This window comes from Rattus norvegicus, chromosome 4 (assembly GCF_036323735.1).
Source record: "Rattus norvegicus strain BN/NHsdMcwi chromosome 4, GRCr8, whole genome shotgun sequence".
Taxonomy (NCBI): domain Eukaryota; kingdom Metazoa; phylum Chordata; class Mammalia; order Rodentia; family Muridae; genus Rattus; species Rattus norvegicus.
In genome coordinates, this window is record NC_086022.1 from 148,416,748 (window position 1) to 148,432,474 (window position 15,727).

At 44.2% G+C, this 15,727-nt stretch overlaps 1 protein-coding gene across 2 annotated transcripts; it reads right to left on the minus strand.

Moving 5' to 3' along the window:
* Positions 1 to 4,567: 4,567 nt before the first annotated feature.
* Ghrl (ghrelin and obestatin prepropeptide) lies at positions 4,568 to 14,381 on the minus strand. Of its 2 annotated transcripts, NM_021669.2 has the most exons (4): positions 8,341 to 8,477; positions 7,650 to 7,766; positions 5,648 to 5,756; positions 4,568 to 4,704 (listed from the first exon to the last, which is right to left on the minus strand). In NM_021669.2, the coding sequence occupies exons 1-4, from the start codon at positions 8,446 to 8,448 to the stop codon at positions 4,685 to 4,687; spliced, it is 354 nt and encodes a 117-aa protein (NP_067701.1). In that variant the 5' UTR covers positions 8,449 to 8,477; the 3' UTR covers positions 4,568 to 4,684. The 2 variants fall into 2 exon arrangements, with proteins under 2 accessions (NP_067701.1, XP_063142724.1); XM_063286654.1 differs by lacking the exon at positions 4,568 to 4,704 and having other exon boundaries at positions 5,589 to 5,756; positions 8,341 to 14,381.
* Positions 14,382 to 15,727: the final 1,346 nt, after the last annotated feature.

Here is a 15,727-nt window from a genome sequence, read left to right on the forward strand (position 1 = left end):
TGTGGCATGTAGCTAAGCATCTGGGGCCCTTTTTTGTATCTTTTTCCTAAAACACTGGGCCAGGAATATTTCCCTCGACTCACACTTCTCAGTCTCCCTGTGTCCTCCACCCATGCTGCCACTCCCCAAAGCTCCCTTTGGTCATTTGTATTGTTAATGCTGAGCAAGTAGCCTAGAGGCTAGGTGAGATGGCCTCTCTCTCCTATGGCTGCTTTCTTTGTTCTGTTTGTGTTTTAGAGGCCTTTATTTGTTTGAGTAGTATGTGATCTAAATAAGTAGCTTTGTTCTGTTCCCCATAGTAGTACCTTGTAAAGGTGGACTCATTTCAGGCCCTAGAGGTGCTGGCTGGCCTGGCTATACTATGAGGGGAACCATGTCTTTGGTCCAGAAGGATTAGGCTGTGTAGTCCAGCATTAACAGTGGGTTTTTCTAGGTGACTTTGTCTTTGGAAAGTGCACTTAAACCTTGTGAAGTAAAATATACGAGCTGATTATTGCCTGTCTGGACTGAACTTTTCATTGGGACTCAGTGTCAGATCTGGGAAATAGCTTTCACCTTTTGTCCACTTTCCTTGGGTCAACTACTTTTTGTTTCTGCCTCACATTTACTATAGGAAGAACCCGGCCTCCTTTTTGAAAGATTTAGGGTCTGCTCAGTCTGCCACAGTATTTTTTATTGTCACTCAAACAAGCTATATTGTAGTAATCTTTACAGCAGGCCCTTGATATCTTTGAGGCACTACTAGCCTCACTCTACAGCATTACTGTTGCCCACTGTACTACCTACCACCTTGCCCAAATGCTGCTTTATCTCTCCCAGACTTTGGCTCCCAGATGGTCCATAATCCACCTACCCATCCTATGCTCGTCTTGTGTATCTAGATTGTCTAAATGATGCAGGGGCCTAGTCTAGTCAGTTTGGTATTCTATGCCTCTTTCTTTCTATTGCTGTAATGAAGCATCGGCCAGAAACAACATGGGGAAAAAAGGCTTTATTTTACCTGGCAGATTATAATCCATCAAGGGAGTCAGGGCAGAAACTGAGGTAGGAACTTGAAATAGAGGCCATGGAGGAATGCCGCTTAGTTGCTTCCCATGACTTTCTTAAGTTTGTTATCTTATACAACTTGGGACCCACCTACTCAGACTGTGTGCTGGACCCTCACACATCCATCATGAGTCAAGAAAGTACTCCGTAGGTTTGCCTTCATACACATCTCATGGGAGCATTTTCCCCATTGAGATTCCCTCTTCCCAAGTGACATTAGCTTGTATCAAGTTGACAAACTAACCAACATACTTGGGAATGTCTGGAGATATTGTCAACTTATTGTAAGATTAAAGTGGCTATGAGAACACCCTTATGTTCTCATAGCTATGTCTGAAAAGTCTGCTGCCTTGGAATGAGATGTCCATGTTACTTTCCTGCAGACTTGGGTGTGCTATATAGCTGCTTAGCCCTTGGGGAGTACATAGTTCAGAAGAAAGAGAGCAGTGTTGTACCTGGTGGTGTTAGTGATTCAGTTAGTTACAGTGTGAGTTTTGGGCTTTGAACTGTTTCCAGACAAAGTGAGAAGATTTGTTTCACTGTTACAGTCAGTTATTTTATACTATATGGTATTTTAAATTGTTTATTTCATCTCTATGGAGGTTTTTCCTGCATATTTCCCTATGTACTATGCGTGTGCCTGGTGTCCATGAAGGCCAGAAGAGGGCATTGGATCCCCTGGAGCTGGAGTCGTAGAGGGTTTGTCAGCCACCATGCTGGTGCTGGGAATTGAACCAGATCCTCTGAAGTGCAGCCAATGCACTTAACCACTGAATTATATCTTTAGCCCCTGTTTAAGGTTTTTGTTTTGTTTTTGTTTTAGTGGGGCTTTTTGTGTTTGTTTGTGGTACTAGGGATTGACCCAGGGTTTCCCATGCTTGTGCTAACAATAAGCAAGTTCTATTCTATGGCACAGCACCCTACCCTTGTGCTTGAGGTATCCTTGAACTTCAGCTAGACATGAAGCTGTTAATGGGATAAGCAGGCTCTCTTCCCCTGTGTCTGCACACATGGTCAGGTGATTGTCATGGATCGTAGACCACAAATTTGTAGCAGGTTCTCTGGCTTCATCTTTCTTCCTACTTGGTTCTGGTGGTTGTCCCCATCCTCTGTTTGCAGTGTTTTGGGTGTTTCCCTCACTTTGTATTGATTTGGGAGTTTTATACTTAACTGTTTACTCTCAGTACTTCCATTTTACTTTGTAAGGGCAATTGGCAATTGGCATGCATCAAACTGTCAGGGGTGCTAATCAGCAGGGGCTGGCTCCACTTTGGCTGTTTTTCACTGAGTGTTCAGATCTAGGGAGGAGGCTATTGTGTTTGGCCTCTTTTGTGCTAGAATTTTTAAGCATGCAGCTTTAAGTGTAGTAAGTGATATACATGTGCTGTTAGGCTAATTATAAAAGTTTTATCTTAAAGGAAAATTTTTTCCCTTCTTGAAAATGCCTTGTTCCCTCTAGAGATATAGGCTCCTTACTCCAGGGACCCTTAAATTAGTGAAATTAATAATTAATGCATGAAGGAGTGGGTTGAAGAAAACTAACCTGGGGGCTAAGTACATGCCTACAATCCCAGCATTTGGGAGGTAGGAAGGTTGGTAGTTCAAAGCCACTAGCCCTGGGTAACTTAGCAAGGAAACAAAACAACCATGAACAAAGAAAAAGAAGAGAGTTGATGTGGGGACATGTTTGTAATGATATTTTCTTTCTTTCTTTTTTTTTTTTAAAGATTTATTTATTTATTATATGTAAGTACACTGTAGCTGTCTTCAGACACACCAGAAGAGGGCATCGGATCTCTTTACAGATGGTTGTGAGCCACCATGTGGTTGCTGGGAATTGAACTCAGGACCTCAGGACCTTTGGAAGAGCAGTCGGGTGCTCTTAACTGCTGAGCCATCTCTCTAGCCCGATATTTTCTTCATAAGGTGTCTCCTAATCATGTATTTGGATACATTTTATTTCATGTGACCAGCTGTCCTTTCAAGTTCTTTCCCTCCATTTGCTAAGTCCCTTCCTTCATATCTGCTCTCCGGTATGCTACAGTGATCACTTGTGACAGTAGTCTTGCTGCCTGTGCTATTCTGAGATAGGTGCTGTTGTGTATCTTAGGGATAAACCTAGTTAATACCAGTGAGTGTTAAAAAGACAGGGGAGGGAAAATGAGAGAAGCTGGCTGGGTTAGTTTTTCTACTGCTATAATAGAACACCTTGACCAAAAGCAACTTGAGGGAAAAGGGTTTATTTTAGCTCACAGGTTACAGTCTACCACTGAGAGAAGCCAAGGTAGGAATTCAAGACCCTGGAGATAGCTCAAACAGAGACTCTGGAGAAAATACTGCTTGCTGCCGTGCTGCTGCTTGTTTACTCAGCATGCTTTCTTATAACCCAGTACCACCTGCCTAGGAGGCTCACAGTGGGTTGGGCCTCCCCACATTAATCATTAACCAAGAAAATGCTCACAGACTTGTTAACAAGAAATCTGATGAGGCATCTTCTCAGTTGAGGTCTTTCTTCTCAGAGGATTATAACTTGTGTCAAGTTGACAAAAACTAAGCAGAGTGGACATCTGTGTGTCTTGTTTCCAGGTTTGCCAAAGACCCTACAGCCACCTGGCTCTGTGTGTTATGTTTGAATAGGTTCCTAGGACTTCTAAGCAAGTCAAAGCCTCTGGGGACTTTGTTAAAGGGTTCTTTTGGAGGAGAGCTGATATGGGTCCGAGCTTTCATTTATAAGGAACTCCCAGATAGTAATGGCAAGGAGCACCACAGTTCCTCAGGGGGGTCGTGTTTAGATTTCAGAGTGCCTGCCAGGTGTGCCCTGCTCATCTCATGCCTTGGATTCTGGGTGGTCAAAGCTTCCCTTAAGGAGGCATGTGGTTTCTACTGCAGCAGTGTTGCCTCCTCCCTATTTATCCTAAGTGTTCACTGTACAAGGAATTTGGAGAGCTTATCTCTGGGATTTTCCTTTAGTTATGGATTCCATCTAATATCACTGGACTTCGGGACATGTTCTAAAGATTTGTACTAAGGTGAGAGTAATTAGTGTCTCAACTGGAATTACAACTGTAGGACTTAGGGATCAAGGCTCATGAGCTGTGGGACATCTGACCTTGTGTTAGGCAGTGGCTAGCCTTGAGCACATGGGACATCTGTTTTGCCAGACTTCTCCAGGAGTTGATGAGTGGAGAATGTGGTTACTCAGCTCTGTGGGTATGGTCAAGAGCCATTGCCAGGCATGCATTCTGATTACCCCAGACAGGTCTGGCTTTTTGGAAGCTCCCAGTGTAGCTCTTATTTCTCAGAAAGTTCTGCTGTGTGGTAAACTGTGTTTGTGGCCTCCAACCTCTACCTTTAGACCCTTTCAGGCATGCTCACCTGCCTTGCTGAGGCTTCTTTCCACCCTTTTCTCATGGGTCACAAACTTTAAAGCATTGTTCATTTCATTGTTCCAATAATCTTTAAGTAAAATGTGAACTTTACCATATAGATGAAATAAATTCTCATTTTGAACATTTGGTATACAGCTTGAACATTTATTTGTAAGTCAGCAGGAGAGTGCTGGGAGTTGCAGAGGAGGCAGAAGCTGGATGTGAGTTCTTGCTTAGGAGGAAAGTACAGGGACCAGTCCTGTCAGTGGTTACTTGTTAGCTGGCGCCTCTGGAAAGCAAGAGATCAAGTCAGTGTTCTACCATCTTGCCTGTGTCATCAAAAGTGACTTTCATATTATGGTATGCTGAAAGCAAGCATGTCCTGATGGGGAGGGAGGGGGTATGTTCCACTGGTCTTGGATTTAGAAGATGGCATTTTTGTGTGCTCTTGGGTGAGTGTCCTCATCCCCAAGTCTTGCTTTCTCATCAGAACGGTGAGGTATGTGTATATGTAATTGCTATATTCATGAAGAAGTGCTAAGGGAAAGAATGCAACTTGTTCTTAAGATTTTTGATTTCTCAGTCATGGAAAAGCTTGGGTATCTTTTTCACAAAGTAAGAGTGTACTGAAGGGGTTGGGGATTTAGCTCAGTGGTAGAGCGCTTGCCTAGGAAGCGCAAGGCCCTGGGTTTGGTCCCCAGCTCCGGAAAAAAAAAAAAAGAAAAAAGAGTGTACTGAAAACCAGGGGTGCAGCTCAGTGGTAGTGTGCTTGTCTATTATGCATAAGGCCTTAGGTTTTCATCCCAGCACCACACACACACACACACACACACACGCACACACACACACACACACACACACACACACACACACACCCCTAAGATTCTAATGTGTCTGCTGATATTTTCAGTGTCACTGTGTCACAGCTTCCCTTAGTGAAGTTATACTTTAAAGCCAAATAATTTGAGACACTGGAAATAGGCATCAGCACTACCTCATAGTTAAAAGAACCAAGGTTCAGGTGGGACCTAACAGCTAGTTGACACTAGTCCCTGGAACACAGGGCTGTTGAAGATGGACCTGGTAAGCCAGCCCTTCTGGGTTGCCACACATACCAGCTTAGCACCCTTTTTCCACAGGTAGTCAGGAAGATTAGAACCTGAAGAGTGGGGTTAGGGGAGAAAATTTGTATAACTCAAAAATAGGGTTAAGCTCCATTTCAGATTACTCACCTTTGACCTCTTCCCAGAGGATATCCTGAAGAAACTTTCCCAGGGCCCGGCCATGCTGCTGGTACTGAGCTCCTGACAGCTTGATGCCAACATCGAAGGGAGCATTGAACTAGAAGGTAGGGTTGGAAGGGCCTCAGGCCTCATCCTTCCTGCCCTGCTTCAAATACCCCAATCTCTCCAGGGAGGCTTTGTCATGTTAGCCATCTGGGTATCTGAGTGATTTGTGAACGTAATTCTCAAGCCAGGAGTGATGCTAACTGGTCTAGTACTCTCCCTGTACACATGGCAGAAGCCCAGAGAGGCCGGGTGACCTCCCTATATAACAAACAAAGGTGATAGCCAAGGATTTAGAAAGTAGGACTCTTTCTGAAATCTGCTTAGCCCCAAGTCCTTACTTAGCATGGGCACAGACTATCAGGCCGCTAGGGACCAGATACACTAGGCTTCTAAGGCAGATGGTAGTTTGTTTCTCTGTAGCTTGTTTTCGCTCACAGGAGATAAGAGTAGGGAGCAGTATGTTCGGTTGGGGGGAGGGTATACACTGTGCCTTTTTATGGACCTAGGGGGCCCCTTCTAGCCTTCTCTTTATTAAATGCTAATTTTTCTTCTCACACTCTATTGTCACCACAAGCTGGTCAGATCATCAAACTGTTGTGAAAGAAAACCATGTAACCATTAGGAGGGCCGCTAGAGGTGGCAGCATTCCAGTTTTTCACACAACCTGGAAAAGTCCCTTTTCCCTTGATTCAGAACCCAGCTGTTTAGTGGGGTACGGGTGGTTGGCATTCTCTCTCTAGACCTGATTTTGGGGAAAAAAAACTTTAAAGAGAGGTATAGTCTGAGATGGGAGGAAATGGGTCATTCTGTGCACAGTGTGCTCCAGCCCATCTCATCTGCCTTGTGCCCAGTACTTCGTATGCAGGCCAGATGTTTGGATCCTGTTGAGTATCACAGAGAGAGACTAGGAAATGCTGTTAGTCCTAGTTCTCTATGAGAACTAAATACAGGGCTCTTCAGGCCTGTTGTGGACCTGGATTGTCTCATAAGACTATGTCCATGCTGTGTTAGTGAAGGAACCTTGGTGAGTCAGGAATTAGTTTTAAGTGTCATACTCCCCATGGAACCAGGGGTTTGAGAAGGTGCCTAGGTTCCAGAGAGGGTCAGAGAGCAGTTTAGTGAGCTTGGCATTTGTCCTTGACCTGAGAGGAAGGTGGGAGGAGTGTAGCAAATCCTGACTTGGTAGCCTTGGGCAAGGGAGTTGACCTTTCAAATTGTGTTTCTTATCTACAAAATTTAGCAAGTAATGCCAGCTTACTTAGCTTGCAGGTCTTGTATAGAGTAAGTGGTCCATGATAAAGGTAGACCGGCTGGGAATGTGGCCCCTGGCAGAGCACCTGCCTAGCAGTTGTGAAGCCCTAGGTTGGGTCTCCTGCTTCCCAGTTTATCACGGTTGCTGTGTTTGAAGATGAAGTTGTTGCATGCAGACACAGAGTATAGGGACTGGCATTGTCAGGTGCTGCCTCCAGTTCCCGGGGGAATCCTAGATGAGCTACTGAGAGGCACCTAGGTCCCTTTATTCCCTTCTCCCAATCCAAAGCTGTTTGCCCATCTGAGACTCTTCAGAGTAAACTCAGCTCCGTTAGGCCACACATATGGTCTAGCCAGCCTAGCCTGCACTAGCAGCCCTCCTACCTCTCCATCACTAGGGCAGGCCTTAGAAGCCCCTGGGACAAACAGAAGGCTTTCTTCTGTTTCTGTATTTTCATCAGTGTTTCCTGGCTCCTTGTGGCCCCTCGAAATCTGCTTGTCTTGTCTTTGCTGCTTATGGCTGCTCCCTTGCTACCCTTGAAACAGTTACCTCTGAACATTTTGTTCTTGGGATGGAGACCCTGAGTCCCTTGTGGAGCTGTTGGTGCTGAACTCTAATCCTTGAATAGCTTGAAAAGCCTCACACCCCAAACCCTTTACTGTTACAAGAATATGCTGGTGCCCGGGGACCAACCCTGATTTCCAGCTCCTCCTCTGCCTCTTCTGCTTGTCCTCTGTCCTCTGGGTGGAGCCAGCCTTCCAGAGCTCGTGGCTGCAGTTTAGCTGGTGGCTTCTTGGATTCCTTTCTCTGCTGGAAAGGAAAAGAAGACCTTTTCCTCCCTTCTTCCCTCCCTCCCTCCCTCCCTCCCTCCCTCCCTCCCTCCCTCCCTCCCTCTTTCCTTTCTTCCTTTCTTTTTTTGTTTTTCAAGGCAGGGTTTCTCTGTGTAACAAAGCCCTGGCTGTCCTAGACTCACTTTGTAGATCAGGCTGGCCTCGAACTCACAGAGATCACTTGTCTCTGCCTCCTGAGTGCTGTGACTAAAGGCATGTGCCACCATACTGACTTCTTTTATTTTTCTTAAAATTTAAAATTTTTTTGAGATATAGTCTCACTATGTAGTCCAGGTTGGCCTTAAATTTGAGGCCCACCTGTCTTCATCTCCTGATGCTGGGATTACAGGTGTGCACTACCATGCTTGGCTTCGGTTTTCTCTTCAGGATCTTAAATCTGCATATCCTAAAAGCAGAATTGGGTCACATCCAGAGGCCCCTTTTATACTGTAAGAAGGTGTGAAACCTAGATAAATGGGGCCACTGCTGCTGGTCATAGGGCTGGAACAGACCACTGACCAGGATAGATGTGGAACTTGGGGAGACAGGCTTACCTGGGCTTTCTGGTGCTCTGGGCTCAGGAAGCTGGAACCTGCCATGGCCATGTCCATCCAGAGCATGCTGAGGAGTAGCAAACTGCAGATAGTCGCTGAAGACACCATGGCCTTGGTGGTGAGGACAGATGATCTGGGGGAGAGAGGGACTTCTGCTAGCTTACTTGTCTCCATGATGTATGCCTTAGAATTTGCTCAGGTTGGAATCCAGCAAGCTTCAGAAGTAAGGATAGGACTGCTGGATGAAGCAAGGCTTTCTTGTCACCATCTTACAAGGGTGGGAGAGCCAAAGGCTAAACTGCCTTTTCTAAGCTGTCGAGGCAGAGCCTGATGTGCTGGAGGGCTGTCCATTTCGGTGTTGGTTATCCTGAGCCCTCAGGAGCCTGATGTTGGAGCCAATGAGGCTGACCTACACTGTTGTCTTTGTTTAGTGAGCTCACTGACACCCAGAGAAAGTAAATGGGGGGGGGGGACAGTGCTGAATAATTTAGACCCCTTCGAGCACACATGTTCATGCATACACATATACACATACATAAACAGACAGCAGAGAGTGCTTACCTGGAATGCCTGGGGATGTGGTGCCTGCTGACTGGCTGCTCCTTATATAGGAAGCCTTGTGTTTGTTCACATCCGGCAGCCTCGTCTCTGAGGCTGTGTAGTTTGTGTGGGCAGTATTGCATTCCTTGAGAACTAAGTACTCTTTCCCCTCACTGTTAAAGAACAACCAGTGGAGGTCAGGTGCCCTGAGAGGTTATCTTTGGGTGGGGCACCAGCTCCTGATTTTTCTGTGGTCCTCTTGTGTGGCTCTGGTGGTGGGCTGGCAGGTGAGGCGCTCAGGTCTTGGTTAGTTGTGGTATGACTTGCCTCCATGTGAGATGGTTTTGCCACCAGGAGGACTTGAAGATTTGTCCAGTTGCCTTGCTACTGAGGCTGTTGTGTTTCCACACACTGATCACATAGAGACCTGCTCCTGGGGTGTTCCCAAAAATGAACTGAACTGCCATCCCTAGGAGCAAGTGTCAGGGAATGGCCATGCTTTATTGGTCTTCTGTGTCTTACTTGGTCTTACTGGTTGATTTTGTCTTTGTTTGATTTTGCACTGTTGGGTATAGTTCCCATGGCCTTGTACTTGGTAGGCATTCTTCACTCGGCCATACCCCAACCTATTCTGGTGTTTGTTAACCTGGCAGCTTGCCTCTCTGTCCTCTGACAGGTATCAAGGCTCTAGCACACGGGATGCCTGTTGTGGAGATGCAGATGAGGTAGACCTGGTGTAGGAGTCCTGCAATATAGCTTTGACAGTGGACAGTAATTAGGATACTTTTCTATGATGCTCTTAAGAGAAATAGGGCATGGCAGTGGCAGAGGCAGGCAGATCTCTGAGTATGAGGCCAGCCTGGTCTACTGAGTGAGTTCCAGGATAGTCAGGGCTAACAGAGAAACCATGTCTCAAAAACAAAAGATAAAGAAAAATAGGATGTGTCCCTGGGGAAGTGTAGGCTCCTGGCTTCTGAAGCACTGCTTTCTGACCTGTTTCTGCTGCCACTGTAATTGTGTCATTGCAGTGATAGGTCACTCTGGATATCCAGTTAGGGGCTGTTGACAATAGGACAAATGATTTAGAGCCCCCATGATATCCTGACCTACCTACTATGAAGTTTTGGAGGAGATTGGGCTCTTTAGGAACTCTTGGTGCAGGTGAGGAATGGGCTGGGTTGCAACTCCTGTGAGAAAAAGACCATGTGACAGAGGTAGCTGGAAATCCAACGTAACTGTATTACCAGGTGCCTCCATAGCTTGTCACCCACCTGAACTTAAGAAACCTTGGCTGTGGGGCCCACAGGGGCTAAAGGTGAGGTGGTGTGGAAAACACCTGCAGCCCTCCGGTCTGTGAGGACAGAAAGCCTGTGCATGGTGACCATACATCGGCTGAGATATGAGGCTTGTCCACTCAGCCACTGGAAGCCTTTGGAGGCAGGAGGTACTGCTGTTGATCTTAGATAAGGCCACAGATGAGCAAACACAAGTTGCTAACTATCCAGGGACAGAGCTGGAACCCTCTAGTCACATACCTTGCCATCCAGAGTATAGATTAGCAGGGAGTACAGTCTGTTGATGGAAGAATGGAGGGAAGAGGTGCCAGAAAATATCTAATGACCTGCCCATGTCTGTGGAAGAGGAGCTAGGAAATGTACCTTCATCCTACCAATAGGATGCTTGGGAGAGATTATATAGCTCTAGAAAGGACAGGTGATTGCTCTAACTCCCCATTCTTAATAAATAAAACCAAGACCAAAACAGATGGACTAAATTTCAATGTATGTTTTATTAGGGTTCTCTGTAGAAACAACAGAATGAACTTATGTTTATTAAAGGGGATTCTTTTTTTAAAAGATTTATTTATTTTATTTTATGTAAGTACACTGTAGCTGTCTTCAGACACACCAGAAGAAGGCATCAGATTCTGTTACAGATGGTTGTGAGCTACCATGTGGTTGCTAGGCGTTGAACTTAGAACCTCTGAAAGAGCAGTCAGTGCTCTTAACTGATGAGCCATCTCTCTATCCCCTAAAAGGGATTCATTAGAGTGATTTATAGGCTATGATCTGGCTAGTCCAACAATGAATGTCTCTTGACAGAAAGGCCAAGAATCCATTAGTTGTTCAGTCATGGTGTGAAAAGTCAGCTGGTCTTTTACCTACATTTGAGTCCAGAAGTAGGTTTAATGCCAGTAAGCAGTGCTTTGGTCAAGGCATAGATGAACTTGTCAGTGAGAATGAGGGCAAGCAGGCAAAAAGCAAAAGCTTCCTTCTGTGGGCTGCCAACAGAAGGTGTGACCCGGATTTAGAGTGAGTCTTCCCACCTTAAATGATTCAATCCAGAAAAATCCCTTACAGGTGTGCCTATCTGCTTGTGTTCTAGTTGACTCCAGATGTAGCCATGTTGACAACCACATATATAACCGTAATGTGTGATTAACAACAAGTTGTTACTTTTATAGTGTTTAAATCTAGTGGGTATTTTGTTCTGAGCCTGCTCCAAGTGCTCTGCAGTGTCCAGGCTTCTGTGTCTGCAGTGTTGTTGAAGGATCCTGCTGGCATTCTTTGGTCTCCTTTCAAAGCTCAGTATATCCCACTGGCTTTCCTGCCTCTACTATCTTAGTACTGTAGCCCCAGCCCTTCTGTCTTTAGTGTCTGTCCAACAGTGTTTGCCCTCAGCCTAAAGGTGACTTGAGTTGTTGGTTATCTAGCACCAGGTTCTCAGTGCTAGGTTAGGCCTGCAGGGCCATAGCCTCAAATTGCTAGCTAGTGCCAATGTGGACTAAAGCATGCTGGCGTTTGGGAGGGTGCTCATGAGTGTAGGATTTTCAAGTTTCATCTTTAGACTTGATACCAAAGGTCTTCAGCTGGGCCCAGTAAACTAGTTCAACAAATGTCCTCAGTAATTGTTTTCTTCTTATAACATTTTTTCCTTTTTAGATTTTTATTTTAATTATGTAGGTGTGGGTGTGTGTACATATGGGTGTGGATGCCTGTGGAGGTTCGAGATGATGGATTCCCTGGGAGCTGAAGTTGAAGACAGATTTGAATCACCTGATAAGGATGCCAGGAACTGAACTCCTCTTGTCCTTTGCAAGAGCATTATATGCTCTTAACCAGTAAGCTGTCTTTCCAGACCTCTTTTTCTGATATTTTAAGAACAAGATTTACCTGTAGGGCTTTAGAGGTGTCACCATTATTCAAATTCCCCAAGACTTTGCACAGAGTCATTGTGATTATACAGATGACTGCCTGATCTGGACTCACGAGTAGTTACTGACTTCTGAGTGCATTCACAATATTTTATTACCTGGGTGTGCCATTTGCACAGGGAAGGAAAGAGATCACTATGTTGGTTTCTATTTCTTTACTCATTTTCAAAGTTTCAAAGACTAATGCTTTTTTCTTTTTTTTGGAGCTGGGGACCGATAATGCTTTTTCTTAACATGAACTCAACAATTTACTGTACATGGTGGCTTTTCACCTTATTCTGTTCAGTGCTTTTTTTTTTTTTTTAAACTCTGGATACTTTGAAATGACTCAGGTTTTGAACAATTTTCTGTTCTACTGAGATCCTTCAAGTCCATTGTGTGCATTTCCTTCTCAGACCCGAAATCAAACATGTGCCTAAAAGCATTGGTTTTCTTTAGTGGGAAGTGTGAGTGAGTGTGTGTGTGTGTGTGTGTGTGTGTGTGTGTGTGTGTGTGTGTGTGTGTGTGTGTGTGATGTGTATGGGCATACAGCATGTGGAGGTTACAGCTTATGAGAGTCAGTTCTCTTTCCACAGATGTTGAAACCCAGGGATCAAACTCAGGTTTTCAGATTTGTCAGTAAGTGCCTTAATCTGCTGATCATTTTGCCGGCATCCTTTTAAAAGGAAAAATATTTGGCTGGAGAGATGGCTCCTGGTTAAGAGTTAGTAATGCTCTTACAGATCTTACAGAAGACCTGAATTCAGTTCCATGTTGCATGGCTAGAAACCACTGTAACTCTGGCTCCAGGGAGTCAAAATGCCTTTTTCTGGCACTTGCAGTCATATTTGAAACACAGGCATATACTCGGGAGATCCAACCCCAACAGGCTGAGTATAATATTTGTGCTTGGCGTTTAAGGTCCATAAGTTGTTTTGATGAATATTGTAGGAGCAAATAAATGTTGGGTAGAATATGATATAAGGATGGTTTATATGTTCTATAAATGTTCTGAGGTCTCTTTGTTCTGTTACTGAATGAGGATTGATGTCAGACTAAAATTGTAGATGGTTTCTTTGCAGTGTTCCCATTTCAAGTGTCTGGAAATTCCTGTTAAGTGCAGACACATCTTAGAGTGTTAAGTCTTCCCAAATTGATCCTTTTATCATGTTTGGATGTCTCTGATGACATTTCTCCTAAAGCCTGTTTTATTTGACAGAAGCAGACACTTGATTCTTTCCTTTTGATTGCTAATACCTGTTTCCAGCATTTTTATTATTTCTTCCCTTTGTATTTAAGGTGGAGCTAATAAAGTCTGGCCTTACTTACTTTAGAGATCAGTCTCATAATATAACCTGTCTGTCTATCTTCCTGCGTGAGTTGGATTCTGACATGTGCTACTACTATTGGTTGGTTCCTTTTCTTCTTCCTCCTTGTTATGGGTGGGGAGACAGGGACAACTTTTTGCTGCTGTTTTCAGGCTTCTTTGAACTGATGGACTCATCCTCCCAAGGCCTCATTGTGAGTAGCTGTAATTATCAACACGTGTCACTATACCCAGCTATGTGGCTTAATATTTTTTGTGTATGTAGGTCTGTGCAGGTATGTATACAGACCAGAGACTGGCTTCAAATGCTTTCCTTATGTGCTCCCCACCCCCTTACAATTTTATCTTTTATTATGTGTATGCATGTATGTCTGTGTGTGGGTTTGTGCACAAGTGTGCAAGTACCTGTGGTGGCCAGAGGAGGGTGTTGAATTCCCTGGTGCTGGAGTTATAAGCTGTCTGATGTGGGTGCTTGGGAAGAGGACTCAGGTCCTCTGCCAGAGCAATGTATGCTCTTAACCACTGAGTTCTCTGTAGCCTTCCACCTTACTTTTGACACTGAACCTGTAGCTTGCCAGTTTGGCTAAACTGGCTGCTCAGCATGTCCTCAGGATATTCCTGTCTCTATTTCCAGATTTTTAAGTAGATTCTGTCTACTCTCTTAATAAGATAGTATCTTCCTGTTCTTAAAATTGCTATGAAATGGCCTTGACCCTCCTATCTCTGTCTCCTGAATGCTGAGATTACAGTAAGTGCCACCATACCAAGCTAGAACATTCATATCGTTAATGTTCACTAGAGGCCTGTCAGCCTATAGTCCTAAGTGAGGTGATATACTCTTAAAGAAGATATTGGGGGCCCCTTCTATTGTTTCTCCTTGCCATGAGGTGAACAGGCCTTTTCCTTAGCCACAGGTGCTCAACATGATGTAATAAACCATAGCCAAAGGAATAGACTGGACAAAACATGGACTCTGAGAACTGTGAGATAAAGTAATTCTTTTTATTTAAGGCATTTATTATAGCAACGGAAAGCTAACATCTTTATTTTATTTTGAAGATTCTTTTCTTTTAGCAGATGGAATTCTAGAAAATCAGAGGCATTTTTTGCTTTGTGTGATCTCTGATGAAAAGTTGGCTGTTCTTTATGTGTGCTTGTGAATTTAGTATGTCTCTAACTGCTGCTGTAACACTCAATGTACCCAATTGTTGTGAAGCATTAGGGTTTTAATTGTAAGTATGGAAAATGATTTGGCTGTCTTCTGATTTCCTCCCCTGTACTTTTCCTTGCCTCCTCCCCATCTATACCCAGGCTGCACCATGTGGTATTCCTCACAGGTCACACCATTCTCAGAGACCTCCTTTTCTTGTACTGTTGTTTGGTTCCTTCTGATAAGTTAAAAGCTATACATCTTTCTAACTGTTTTGTCTAATCTGTGTACTCTCAACCAGGGTATATTCTAGAAATTACACTTGCTGAGTTTTTAAGGCATTTTTCTCGTTATGTTCACTTTCTTTTAAATCTTGAAAATATAATAGCTATTTTTGAAGTCCTTAGTTGCTAATTCTGTGGTCTGATTTTTTAAATAGTATTGCTTTCTGTATTCTAGGCTAGCCTGGAACTCATAGTTTTGTCTTATATACACACCCCACCCCACCTTTTTACCTGTATCTGAGTATGCAACCCAAGTCCTCACAAATGCTAGGGAAGCACTTTACCACCGAGCCAAGCCTAGGTGTGTATATATTTTCCACTCTTAGTTGAGCCATATTGTCCTCCTCTTTGTACACCACGTCTGACACCTGGAAGCAGGATATTTTGGGGTTGGAGGCTGCATTCTTTTTTATATTCTCAACCTGTAGGGAATGATCCCTTGGGGTGGGGGGTCACATTATCAGATTTGTGATTCATAACAGTAGCAAAACTAGTTATGAAGTAGCTACAAAATCATTTTATGGTTAGGGGTCACAACATGGGGAACTGTACTAAAGGGCTGCAGCATTAAGAAGGTTTAGAACCACTGCTCTAATGAGTGTTAGGCTTTCTCATACTATGAACTATTACAGATTACTTTGGCTTTTGTCAAGGCTGTTTGGCTTCCAGAACTATAGAGACCTTGTCTCAAAACAAAAAAAAGCAAACCTTAAAAGTTAATCGAAGGTGTACTGGTATGGTGTTTGAGACAGGATGGCAATATGTAGCTCTGTCTGCCCTAGAAATCACAATTACTGACAAGGCTGGACTTGAATTTGTGGCAGTCCCAAATGCCTTTGTGTCCTGAGAGGCACAACTACAAAGAGTCCCTTATTGCTGTGTGATGCATTGTA

What these genes read in the sequence shown, in the direction of transcription:
- Ghrl (XM_063286654.1), bottom strand. Translation starts at nt 8,514, where the DNA reads ATGGAGACAAGTAAGCTAGCAGAAGTCCCTCTCTCCCCCAGATCATCT. An exon ending in CAGAGCACCAGAAAGCCCAG is followed by an intron (nt 7,767 to 8,340) that starts GTAAGCCTGTCT and finishes TTTCCTTTCCAG; the next exon opens with CAGAGAAAGGAATCCAAGAA. An exon ending in AGGAGGAGCTGGAAATCAGG is followed by an intron (nt 5,757 to 7,649) that starts GTTGGTCCCCGG and finishes CCTACCTTCTAG; the next exon opens with TTCAATGCTCCCTTCGATGT.